General features: G+C 35.5%; 1 protein-coding gene across 1 annotated transcript in view; it reads left to right on the top strand.

Moving 5' to 3' along the window:
- Positions 1–12,921, top strand: part of LOC136031716 (chitin deacetylase 1-like) — an 88,297-nt gene that overhangs the window by 41,735 nt on the left and 33,641 nt on the right. Inside the window, exons 5-6 of the mRNA XM_065711421.1 lie at positions 6,998–7,147; positions 8,942–9,266. Coding sequence (XP_065567493.1) covers positions 6,998–7,147; positions 8,942–9,266 — 475 coding nt within the window. The remainder of the gene's footprint in view (positions 1–6,997; positions 7,148–8,941; positions 9,267–12,921) is intronic.

Below are 12,921 nucleotides of genomic sequence, written 5' to 3'. Positions count from 1 at the left end.
AAGAAAAACCCATGTAACCAACGACGGCGAGAATCACATTGACTTGTAAACGAAATTATGACCAGTGATCTGTGGTAGGAATCTGGAAAAGACGTATTTGTTATCTATAACGTCTCAAGGAATTGAATAAGATGATGCATGAATTTAAATTGTAAAATAAAAGACACGGGGAAACTTTTTGAGGTTAAGATGAACAAGAATGGACAATGAAATCTATGGTTGGAAAACAAGGGAAACGATGACTGGCCACAATAAAAGAGCTAAACAGATCGGGAGTTTAAGAAAGAATTTGTATTTTTCACAGGGCGCCTATATCAAACTTTTGGTGACGTCATGATATTTAGAAAAATTATAATTTGTTTTAATTTGTTTCATTAAAACTTACGACCTGCTTTGGAATAGTAATGATCGTAGACATCAATAGAATGATGATGTTTTAGTTTTAACTTCTCACAATGTGTGCTGTTCAAGTTCGATTCCTTAGTACTTCTTCGATATTTCTTTTCACTGCAAAGGAATTGATAAAATGGTTTACTATCGAAACACTTCCTATGACATGTTAAGTGTTGTGGAGTACTAACTTCACATGATGTATTGAATATATTATGCGTATTCCCGGTATAAGATTCAGCTTAAGCTTCCCCTTTTAACATCTATCCACCTAGGTTTTGAAATTATTTGACTAGTGGAAGGATTGATGCTATGCAACTTGCCCGTAATCATCCGACTTTTATAGTAATTATGTCCTTGATGAAAAGCCCAATGTCCACTCTCAAGTGTTTTGCAAGGCATATCCGTATATTTTATATGTTTTGAAGATGGCATTTGTACGTTAGTCATTCATTGCAAGGAGTTTCCGAGACTCGAAACTGTGAGACTTTACGAGACTGCGAAAGTTTTGCAAGATTCTGCTGAAATTTCATGTTGAGAAATCGGAAATTGCATTGTTCAATTATAAGGAACGTGTTATGGAGGGAGGAGCAGGGGTCACCTCCCATGATTTTTGGAATAAAATTTAGTTAATATTTCTTTTGAGGAGGGAAGTGGGGTGATGGACGGAGGGCCAGGGAGCTCCCGTAATATTTAAAATAAAATATCGTCAATAAATTGTTTTTGACGAACGGAGAGGATCATGGAGGGAGACCCAGAAGTGAGATTACCTGATTTACACAATAAAATATTGTTAATAAGTTTGTTTGTTTTTGGTAAAACTTTAATTTCGTCACAAGGTTTCGAAAATGCGTATTACTGCATATAGCAAGATTCTCATGATGGCATATTATTTCTTTGTCATTATTAAAGAAACCCGTCCATTTTTAGCTTTCTAAAATCTCCCTTCAACGAAACTAAAAATGTGTAAAGTGGGCAGGGTTTTGAAGCCGAGGGAAATGTCGGGGATGGGCAGTATGAATGAATAATGACATCAAAATAATATGCAATCATCAGAATCAAGCTATTTTAAGCAATCCAAAAAAAATAAAAAATAAAACTCACAAAAAAACTAAAATATCCTCCCTTCGAACTTTTAACACAGAAGTTCTTGACTAACCGCAATTTTTTGGGGAAATAGGCTTGCAATGATGAAAGATCATGACCATTACAAACAAGGCTTAACCAATCAGTAAATAGTATGTCATAAACATCAACTAACAATTCAACCAATCAGCAATAAAAGTGACGTCAAAATCAACCAATCACGGTTGACATAAACTTAACGTTAGCGCATGCTAGGTTAGGCTTAGTTAAATAATATTTTTTTTTGAAATGAAAGTAAGGAGCGACATTAAAACTTAAAACGAATAGAAATTACTCCTTATATGAAAGGGGCTTTTCCTCCTCGACACCCCACTCTTTACGCTAAAGTTTTTTATTGTTTTAAAAAGTAGAGTTGCGAGACAGAATCAAACTTCAGCGCAAGGAGCGGGGTGTCGAGGAGGAAAAGCCCCTTTCATATAAGGAGTAATTTCTGTTCGTTTTAAGTTTTAATGTCGCTCCTTACTTTCATTTCAAAAAACTTGTTTTTTTTTTATTTAATTTCTGTAAGTTTTTGAATTAATGCATGTCTGATTTTGGCTCTCCGTACATAAATTATTAAAATGAAATTTGCATATTAATTCTTTTTTTGGCTAAATGGCTTTCTCTTAGTTTTGATCAGGCGATTTTGAGAAATAAGGGGTGGGGAAGGAGGCCTAGTTGCCCTCCAATTTTTCGGTTACTTATAAAGGCAACTAGAACTTTTAATTTTTAACGAACGTTTTTATTAGTAAAAAATATACGTAACTTAAGAATTAACTTACGTAACAAACTTTTATATTCTTATATTTTTGATTATATATATGAGGGGGTTTGTCCCCTCGTTAATACCTCGCTCTTCACACTAAATCTTAAGTTTTGTCCCAATTCTTTAAGAATGACCCCTGAATCGCTCGCTCTTTATGCTAAAGTATTTTTAGAACCCCTCATATGCGTAATAATCTCTGTTCGTTTTAAGTTTTAATGCTTCTCCTTACTTTCAATTGAAAAAACTTTTTTGTGTTTATATTTTCATTGTTTTTTTTATAGTAATGCTAGAAAATCCTGCGCCCTTTTCATTGAATTTCTCTTCCCCCATGAAATATTCCTCCAAGGAAAGATCCTCCCATATAGCCCCCTCCCCTGAACCCCACACCCAAACAAAAAAATCCCCCTGAAAACGTCGGTACACTTCCCAATAACCATTACTGTATGTAAACATTGGTCGAAGTTAGTAACTTGCAGCCCCTCCCCTAGGGACTGTGGGGGGTAAGTCATCCCCAAAGACATAGTTATTATGGTTTTCGACTATGCGGAACAAAATGGCTATCTCAAAATTTTGATCCGTTGACTTTAGGAAAAAATGAGCGTGGGAGGGGGCCTAGGCGCCCTCCAATTTTTTCGGTCACTTAAAAAGGGCACTACAACTTTTCATTTCCGTTAGAATGAGCCCTCTTGCAACACTCTAGGACCACTTTTTCGATACGATGACCCCTGGGAAAAAGAAAAAAAAACAAAAACAAACAAATAAACACGTACCCGTGATTAGTCTTCTGGCAAAAAATACAAAATCCCACATTTTTGTAGATTGGACCTTGAAATTTTGAACAATCCTATGACTTTTATGGGGTGTTTCCCCCTATTTTAAAAATAAGGCAAATTTTCTCAGGCTCATAACTTTTGATGACAAAGACTAAATTTGATAAAACTTATATATTTGAAATCAGCATAACAATCCAATTCTTTTGATATATCTTTTAGCATCGAAATTTCGTTTTTTAGAGTTTCGTTTACTATTGAGCCGGGTCGCTCCTTACTACAGTTCGTTGCCACGAAGTGTTTGTAAAGCTTCTTTTTCTCCATTTTACTCTTTGAGGCTCCAGGCCAAATAATTAACAAATAAAAATAGAACTCAGACCACGCCCCGCTGCCCGCGAGGCTCATGTACTGATACGCTTCGCTCTATAGGTAATGTTACCTGTAAGCGAAATCGGGCGTTTCACTGCCTACCTCTCTAAATAAATACGGGAACATAAACATAATATTTAAGTAATCGCTCAGATTCGCCGGTTCAAAGTTCGTCACAGGCCAATGTCACAACAGCTCCTATTGCAATTGTTCAGAGACAGTTGGCTAGCTTAAACTCGAAAGTGAAAGTGGATATTAGTATTAATGGATGCGTGAGTTTTTAATTATCTTTCGACTTCCTGCTATACAGAAATTACCAGTGATGACGGGAATTAGTATTTAAAATATAATTTCATTCATATTTTACAACCCCAACTTCCCCTCAGCTTCGAAACCGTGCCCCCTTTACGCATTTTTAGTTTTCCCCATGAAGGAGGAGGGTCATCCAGAAATGGATACGCTTCTAGAATTAGCATTTCTAAGTGCTATAGTATGAAAACCATACTATAGTATGGGTTTCCAGTTTATACAGCTTGTGACGAAAGTAAGGAATAGCCTTTTTGGGGGGGGGGAGATCATGAAGGGAGAGGCAGGGGTCAGCTCCCATGATTTTTTGAATAAAATATCGTTAACAAGTTGTTTTTTTTGGGGGGTGTGTGTTTCAATCTGAAGTTTTATTACAACGGACGTATACACCTCTTGGAAATTTATGAGTAGATGTTGAAGATTATATAACTTACCTGTGGCTGCCAATTGTATTTCCATCAAGTACACATGTCAGTTTCTAGTAGAGGATATTTAACAACGCATCTGCGTCGTATTTATCACAATTGTCAAAGTTAGGCGTCATTTCAACAGAATTACACTCACTGAGGAAATTAATCCATGTTTGTCGAATATCTATTCCGCCTCCCACCATAAACTCGGAACACAAAACCCATTAAAATACATTATGCCACTGACCCTTTTGCTGTAATTATTGAACAAATAAAGAAGCATTAAAACCTGATTTATGGATAACCACTTGTGCTAAAGGCCCTCGATGGTTTTACTTTTTAGAGCAGTCTTTTTTTATATGTTATGACGCTGCCGAATAGCATACCGTTGAGCTCCTAGCCCATTACTTATCAGGTAAATGCCCTTTACCTGATATATATATATATATATATATATATATATATATATATATATATATATATATATATATATATATATATATATATATATATATATATATATATACTATATATATATATATATAAATATATATATATATATATATATATATATATATGTACTAGCTGTTGGAGTGGCGCTTCGTGTCACCCCAACACCTAGTTGGTGGGGGCACTTCGTGCTTATTCACTATTCGTGTGTTTCGTGCGTATTCAGATCTATACCTCATTATTCTAATGATTGCCCTTGAGCTCTGTTGATGGTGATTGCTAATCGAACATTCCCTGTGTCTCCGTCGTCATTTATATATCCCCCTGTGCCCCCTGTGTCCCCGTTGTAGTTGTGTCCCTTTGTCCCGGTTGTCATTTATATTCCCTGTGTCCCGATCGTCATTTGTGTCCCGGTGTTTTTTTCTTTTTAGTTTTTTACCTTTTTATTTTTTTCCTTTTTTTTAAGTTTTTTCTTTTTAGTTTTTTCTTTTTTTAGATTTTTTCGCGCCATATTAGTTACGCGCCATCGTAGTTGTGTCCCTGTGTCCCACCTGTGAATATAGATTGATATATATATATATATATACATATATATATATATATATATATATATATATATATATATATATATATATATATATATATATATATATATATATATATATATATATGCGTTTTTAACTACGTAAAACTTGCGAATATACAACATTCTTGGCTGTCCCATTGTCTGTGCATATAAATAGATTGTCAGGTTTACCGACTCTTGAACATGCAACATATAATTGTCCATGGGGAAAAACAGTCCGTATTCAGATCTATACCTCATTATTATAATGATTTCGCTTGAGCTTTGTTGATGATGACTGCTAATCGAACATTCCCTGTGTCCTGGTCGTCATTTATATATCCCCCATGTGCCCCCCGGCGTCCCCGTTGTAGTTGTGTCCCAAAAAAACTAAGCTGGGCACTGAGTCATCCGTAAGGTCAGATAGCGTTGCGTGATCTTCTTGCAGTTTAGTTAACGAACCAATCATTGTCGGGACTTGGGTATAATGTTCCTGGTTCTTATCTCTTATACCCACCACACTCAAGAAGTGAAGTTAGGTTAATCCTAATGAAATGCACCTAAGTGTGATGAGTATAAAATATTTCAGTTACAAAATTATGGAAACTACAACAGAGAATTAGGGAAATCAGGCCCCCCAGGTCGCATTATACCCAATGGTTTCTAGCCTAACTTAACCGTACTAAAATACAAACTAAAATATTTAATTAAATATACGCTCTCTAACGCTAATCTAAAAGAAACTACGGAAATAAAACGGTTCTGTCAGACCAAGAACTTGAGTGTGGTGGTTATAAGAGATAAGTACCACATTCTTTCCCAACCTAGGCTCAGGTATACAAAATTTCGCCACCATTTTTTTTGTGCTTGAGGATGGTTAATTCTCATTTCACATTATTGGGGCCTCTCTCAAGGGAAGATATACAAGATACGGCTCTAACAACTAAGCCATGATTTTGTAGCATTGACAAAAAATACCCGTTCAGTTCTTCCTGTGGGATACCTCTTCCCCGACCCAGCTCCTCGTGAGGTGACTTGAGGTGGTGATCGAGTAATATCGTTTTAGAGGAATTTCAAGAGTAAAAAAGTAAGTAAGTAAGTAAGTAAGACGGCACTAGACCCTTAAGGTCCAAACCGGCGGTGCTGATCTCCATTTCATGGCCTTTCAGCCAGGAAGTGCAATGTGATTGAAACCATGCCCCTTGGACATAGAATTCCCACACCAGCGCGCCAACCATTCAATTCAAGATTTCAAGAGTAGGGTTTTATCCGAGAGGATTTTCTGTAGGTTATAAGTAAATAACCATAAGTCATAATTCGAATAGGTTATTTAATGCTAGGAATGGAATGTAAGCCTCAGTATTACCATGGTCTCCTCGTTAACCCCCTGCATATAGTGTTTTTTGTTTCTTGCTTTTATTTACACCTATCTTTTTTTTTCATTTGTTCAAATCATTTACAACAAAATTTCGAAGTAGGTAATATCCTATATACAAGATTGCCCAAAGAAGATTATATAGCAATTTAACCCTTAAAAAAGACTAATAGAGAAAGAAAAGCAGTAGAAAAGCCCTAAGAAAGGAAAGACGTTGAAAAGCTAACAGGAAAAAGAAGTGAGAACCCAAAAAGAGGATAAGCGGAATGGGAATGTATACCAGCCAACAGCCAGGGTGAATGTAAGATGGGTAGACAAAAAGCAAGTAAAGTCGGATCTTCAACAACTATATATATTTTTGTCTGCATGAATTGGTAACCATACATTTTTCAGAATATTTAATTTTAAAACCAATAGCTTTTGGCAATATTAGCCTTAGATTTTGAAATGAAGCGAATCTAATGTTTCTAGAATTAGCAATTCCAAAGCCGTTACTAGCAACAGACGAGCCAATCTGTCCAAGAAATGAATACGCATGCTCAGATGGCACTTGTCTCCCAAGTGAGCTGTTCTGCGATGGCCACCCTGACTGTTTTGACAGCTCCGATGAAGGATGGTGCGGTAAGTCATTTTTCCAAAATTTAAATCACCTTTTCCGTAGTTAACGAAAATCAAATACTACAAACTATCAAGAAAGCCGGTCACACGACTAGCATAGAAAAGAAAACACGGTCCGACACATTTTTTCTTAAAATTTTCAGATAAAAAAGACAACAATAGACTATCAAGTTCAGCTACAAAGTGTTGAAGAAACAAACAGTTTATTTCTTTCCCCAACACAAAATTCCAAGTTCTCTTGTTCCCACTTCCCTGCTCCCAAAAATTCCCTAAAACTTTTACTGAGTCTCCCAACCTTGAGACAAAACAGGGTAGTCTTGCTAAACTATACATCAAATTTGTAGTTTTATTAGAGCTTTATATAGATTAGCCAAAGTCATATCCGAATTATACTATAGTCACAACTATCTATAACAAATCTTTTTAATAGTATATGTTTTTTCTAGGTTTTAACCTCATAGTTGCATTTCAGAATTAGAACCAAACAGTCGTTTTCTTCAATCACAGAATTAACGTTTTCTTCAGTTACTAGTATTGCTTACAACTCAGTAACCTGGAGGATCAATTACTTTAACACTGTCAAAACTGAACGCACACTCAGGTATTTCTGAAAGATACCGCTCTCTGGGGCATTACAGAAACTGGCTTTGTCACAATATTCAGTTTCCTCTTAAAATTTATCCCTTTAAGACTGGGTTTTGGTTCGTTTGAATTTGATTTAACTGATTGTGTCGGGTCCTTCATACAATTTCTTTTGGGCTAGTTATTGTTTTCGAGTATTTTGATTCGTTTGCCATCTGCACTGTTTGGTATTTGGTAAGTCAGCTAAAACCTCAAATTCACAGTAAAGTTCAAATGCTAGTTTACACAATCATTGTAGATATACAAACTCCAAATATACTGATTGATTCATCACGAAAAAGCTACTTAGGAAGTCATCCTTAAATCAAAACAAAGAAAAACTGCGAACACACTGCTTGGGGAAATTGGGGGCAGGCGCATTATTGAGGACCTGAAGATTTTGTTCCCTCTTTCATCTTCTTTTGGGTGCCCTTTTTGTTTCTACACCTGAGTTCCAAAATTGCAAGCGAATTTTAAATTAAAATTTAGCAGATTTTTTTCCTTATATACTCTTGCCGACATACTTGTAGAAAAAAAAACATCATACAGACATAGTTTCTATCATTTAAATTAAAAAAAAAACACTCAAATATCAGTTTTATCGAAAACATTATCCCAGATTTATTACGAATAAGAATTTACAGTAAAATCTTGCCGATAAGTTCTTGATTAACACCCTGTGTGTTGGAGACTTACGAGAAACTGGGCCCTAATGGTTTTCAGCTGATTGTGTTTCTTCTGACAATAAGTCGGCAAAGCAGATTTTTTCACTAATGCAAAATAGTAAATGAAAAATAAGTAAAAAAAAGGCCAATAAAGAGCAGTGAATTCGTAGAAATAAAATATTAAGCAGATAATTTGATCAGTTGGAGAGAGTTGGACGGAGGATAATCCTTCCCTTAGTTCCCCACTCCCTGTTATATTTTGAAAATTTTTTTGGGGGTATTTTCATTGAAGATGTGGAAAAAAAAACTGTCCTCAACCCATAAAAATTCAATAATACACTTTCCCCTCCCATCTTATGGTGAATTAGGAAAAAAAATAAAGTAAGGTAAAAGTAACTGAAGATTGTGATTTATTGTCGAAAATACATTGAATCTTTAATTTTCAGCCGCCTCTCCAAAGTCTTAAGGGGATTTTAGTTTCAGATATTAACTGATTTAACCCTTGTTCCAGATGCCGATAATGATCCCAACGCAGCACCTCGGTGTGACTACCGTAACTGCACTCTACCAAACTGCTTTTGCTCTGTAGATGGCACCTTAATACCTGGAAACATGGAGCCAAATCAAGTGCCTCAAATGGTCATTATTACTTTTGATGATGCTGTTAACTCAGAAAATTGGGACCTCTACTCTAAGAAACTGTTTAATAAGGAAAGACAAAACCCAAATGGTTGTCCACTTCATGCCACATTCTACATATCACATGAATATAATAACTATCAATATGTCCAAAAGCTGTGGAACGAGGGCCACGAAATATCAGTTCATTCTATAACGTAAGCTTTTTTAATTTTTTTTTGCAGTAAAGTTGGGAATCCACCAAAAGAACCAAAATCAATTTACCTGAATCAAACGAAAATAATTTTTAAGACTTTTCTGTTCTAGATTTTTTAAGATTCGTATTTTCGCAGTGTTTTGCAAAGAGGGCGTAAGTAAATACTTCCTAATTTTCCAGGATAATAAAATGGAAACGCACAATGACAATATATTTCTCATTAATCAGAATTTAAGGAACTTGAAACTTTAAAGACTGATTCGTAGTTAAATTTTTGATCGAAATTCACTGAAAATGTCCAAATTGCTTGTCCAAAGAAACCTGTCAAAGGAAATATCCAAGGAACTATTTAATAAGGAAAGACAAAATCCAAACGGATGCTCGCTTCATGCCAAGTTTTACATGTCACATGAATATGGTAACTATCAATATATCCGATACATCGCCTGAAATAGCCTATAATAATTAATAATTCATCTGTTACCCGCTTGTTTTGACAATTTAAACGGAGTAAAAACATTAAGGAAAGAAAACAAAATAACACAAACAAACAATACAATCAATACAGTCTAATCTAAGGGTGGTAAGGACCCAAGCGTCGACAGACCTCAGCACCTAACCTAGCATTGAGTTTTTTATAAATAAAAATAATATCGGTTATAAACAGTAATAATATCAGTTCATAATCCACGTTTTTATTTACAGCTTTTCTAATCTTTTGGGGGTTATAATTGTTCCATCATGAATTTTTCTGGATTTGGCAAAACAGTACATAGATTTATCAGGTGTCTGAGAAAGGCCAATTTTAGTACCACCACTTTTAGCTTTTCTGGTCTTAGTTTTAACCCTGCTTTTTCGAATTTTCCTAGTATCCTTTTATGCCCATTTAAATGGTTTTCTAGATTTTCTGTTTATAATATTAGATCATCTAAATAAGCTAAAGTGTCTTTTCTCCCTTATGCATCGAATCCTGTGTTTTTTCCTTGTTCATCGTCTTTTGACACTAAATTCGTTAGTCGGCTAAAAAAGTTGGGGTTAAATGGTAAGCCGAATGGCAGGAGTTCATATGTGAACGTTCTTTCATAGTCAAAAACACTGTTGCTTAGTGTTTTGTTTCTGGGCCAATATCCTAATATCAGGTCAAAACTAGTGTAGTATTTAGATCCTCCAAGCGAATCTAATACCGTATCTATTCGTTATAATTTAATATCTTATCTCACCGTATAGATACGAATAGATACCGATCTATTCGGTATAGATACCGTATAGACGAATAGATACCGTATCTATTCGTTGTAATTTAATTACTTATTTCACCGTAACTGCATTTAGCGCCCTAAAGTCTACGCAACATCGAAATGTATTGTCATTCTTTCTGACTATTACTAGTTGAAAACACTACCCGCTAACCCCCTCTTTAATGACTCCCTATTCTCCCATTTCCTTGATTTGGTAATCAAGCCATGATCTTAAATGGTAAGGGGTCTTGTATGTGAATATTGGAGGTCCTTGAGTTGGCATTTTGCGTGTAATCAGGTGGGTTAAACCGTAATCAGCTTTGTGTCTTGTAAAATTTCTCTTATAGTCCCATAAAATATATCCCACCTGGTTTTTAATATTTTCCAGTAAATATTCTAAATTGAACTCTTCTAAAAAAAAAAACAGTTATTGCCATTCCGTAATTTTCTTGTGGTTTTGGTGAAATTCACTCTTGGCTTGTAGAATTTATGCTTGATTCTGGACTGCTTAGTGATTTTATATCTGTATTTGGAATCCTTTCTGTCGTTCCTAAGGTTGCTTTATTCGGCTTTACCTTATTACTGCTTAGATTGGATAATTTTGAATATGTGATACCTCTGTCAATTTTCATGATTTGATTGAAAATTGAGGAATAATCCTTTAGAGTGTATACTTCTATTCCGGCGTCGATTGATTTTTGTCACCCTCCTTTGTATCTGACGTTGCTAGAACTTGAGACGTCGTTCCTCCTTCAAATGTTATTTACCCTTTTAATTTAAATTATATTCCAGGTTTGTTACTATTATTATCCACCGCTACGCAAACTTATCTATCAGTTTCGTTTGGCTTTCTTATGTTAATATTATCGATTAGTGGTTTCCACACGATTCCATATTTTCTTATAGTGTCCACTCCAAGAATACAAGGTAATGGTAGCTGTTTACATATTATCGCTGTTACCACTATTTCATTATTCCCTGTGGAAAACACAGGGAATAACACAGGGGATTTTATTATCCCCTAAATTTTAATGCATGTTCCCCCAAAATTCTCAGCTTGTGATCTGGCGTCAAGGTATTCTGGCGTCTGCTAACACTATTTTGTACACTAGGAGGAAACCTCCTAAAAACCTCCTCTCTAATTGAAGATTTTGAAGCACCTGTATCAAGTAAACACGATGAATTTTGAAAACTCTCAATTTTAAAACAACGTAAAATCGGTAAATCATTATTTATCTCCGTATCAAATTATTCCGAACTATATAGGGGTCTTTGAAAAGGTACAGCTCTGGCGACCCTTACCGGCTGGTTTCTCCGTTTAAATGCCCACTGTTAATTGTCCGAAAGTTTTGGGGGTTTTCCCAGTTTTCTTCAGTTTTACTGTTTTGACTTAGGGCCTTTAAAAAAAACAATTCCACAAAAAATGACCCTTGACCCCCTTTGTGCCTTTTTAGTTCATGATCTGTCTCCCCAAACTTCACACGGTTTTGCCCTCTTCCATGGTTAACAATATATTTGTTTTCTGTGCTATTTATTGGCATCTAAAAAAATTTTCATAGCTTCATACATTCTTCCGTCTGTTTCTGCCAAGTCTATAGCCTGCTCGATATTTTCAGGCTTATGCGATAGTATAAGTCTTGGCAGTTTTTTCGGTAACCCTTGCGTAAAGGTATGCAATTGTACCTTTGTACTGTCTCGTCACTTCCGCCTTTGCCCAATAGTGACCATACAAACCGACAAATCTTTTCTGCATACTCCCGAATACTATTTTAGGCGCTAAACGTAACTATCTCCGCTCTTAGCTTCTCGGAAACATTCGTTTTTATGAACTATGTTTTGAAGGATTCAATTAGAGTGTCAATGTCCTTTGCCTTTTTTTTCTTTAATCGATTCAAAATATTTTAGCGCACCTCCACTTAATCTAGCTGCTACGCACTGTTTTTTTTTACTTTATCGTCAGACATTTCTGCTAAACTGTCGAAAACTCTCAATTTTTTATGGAATGCATCGAAATCTAAAATTCTCGCGTATTCTGGTATAATTTTTGCGATTTCAAGTACAGTTGTTAGGGGAGTCATTTTGCTTTCTGGTAAAGCCATTTTTGTGTTATTCTACAACTTTATTTAGTCTTCTCGGCCCTGTTTTAAAATTGTCGAAAACCCTCAATTTGTGATGAATGCATCGAAATCTGAAATTCCCGTGTATTCTGGTATAATTTTCGCAATTTCAAGTACCGTTGTCAGGGAAATCATTTTGCTTTCCGGTAAAGCCATTTTTGTGTTATTCTACAACATTATTTAGTCTTATCGATCCTGTTTTTCCCCAAGCCACCAGAAGTAGTAAAGTAGATTATGTCGTGGTACTATAGTGGTTGTTCACCTTGCCCTTGGGGGGGGTATGGGTACGGTTCTAAGGTAA

This window comes from Artemia franciscana, chromosome 10 (genome assembly GCF_032884065.1).
Source record: "Artemia franciscana chromosome 10, ASM3288406v1, whole genome shotgun sequence".
Lineage (NCBI taxonomy): Eukaryota > Metazoa > Arthropoda > Branchiopoda > Anostraca > Artemiidae > Artemia > Artemia franciscana.
Note: the sequence above shows the minus strand (reverse complement) of the source record. Positions and strands in the feature narration are given on the sequence as shown.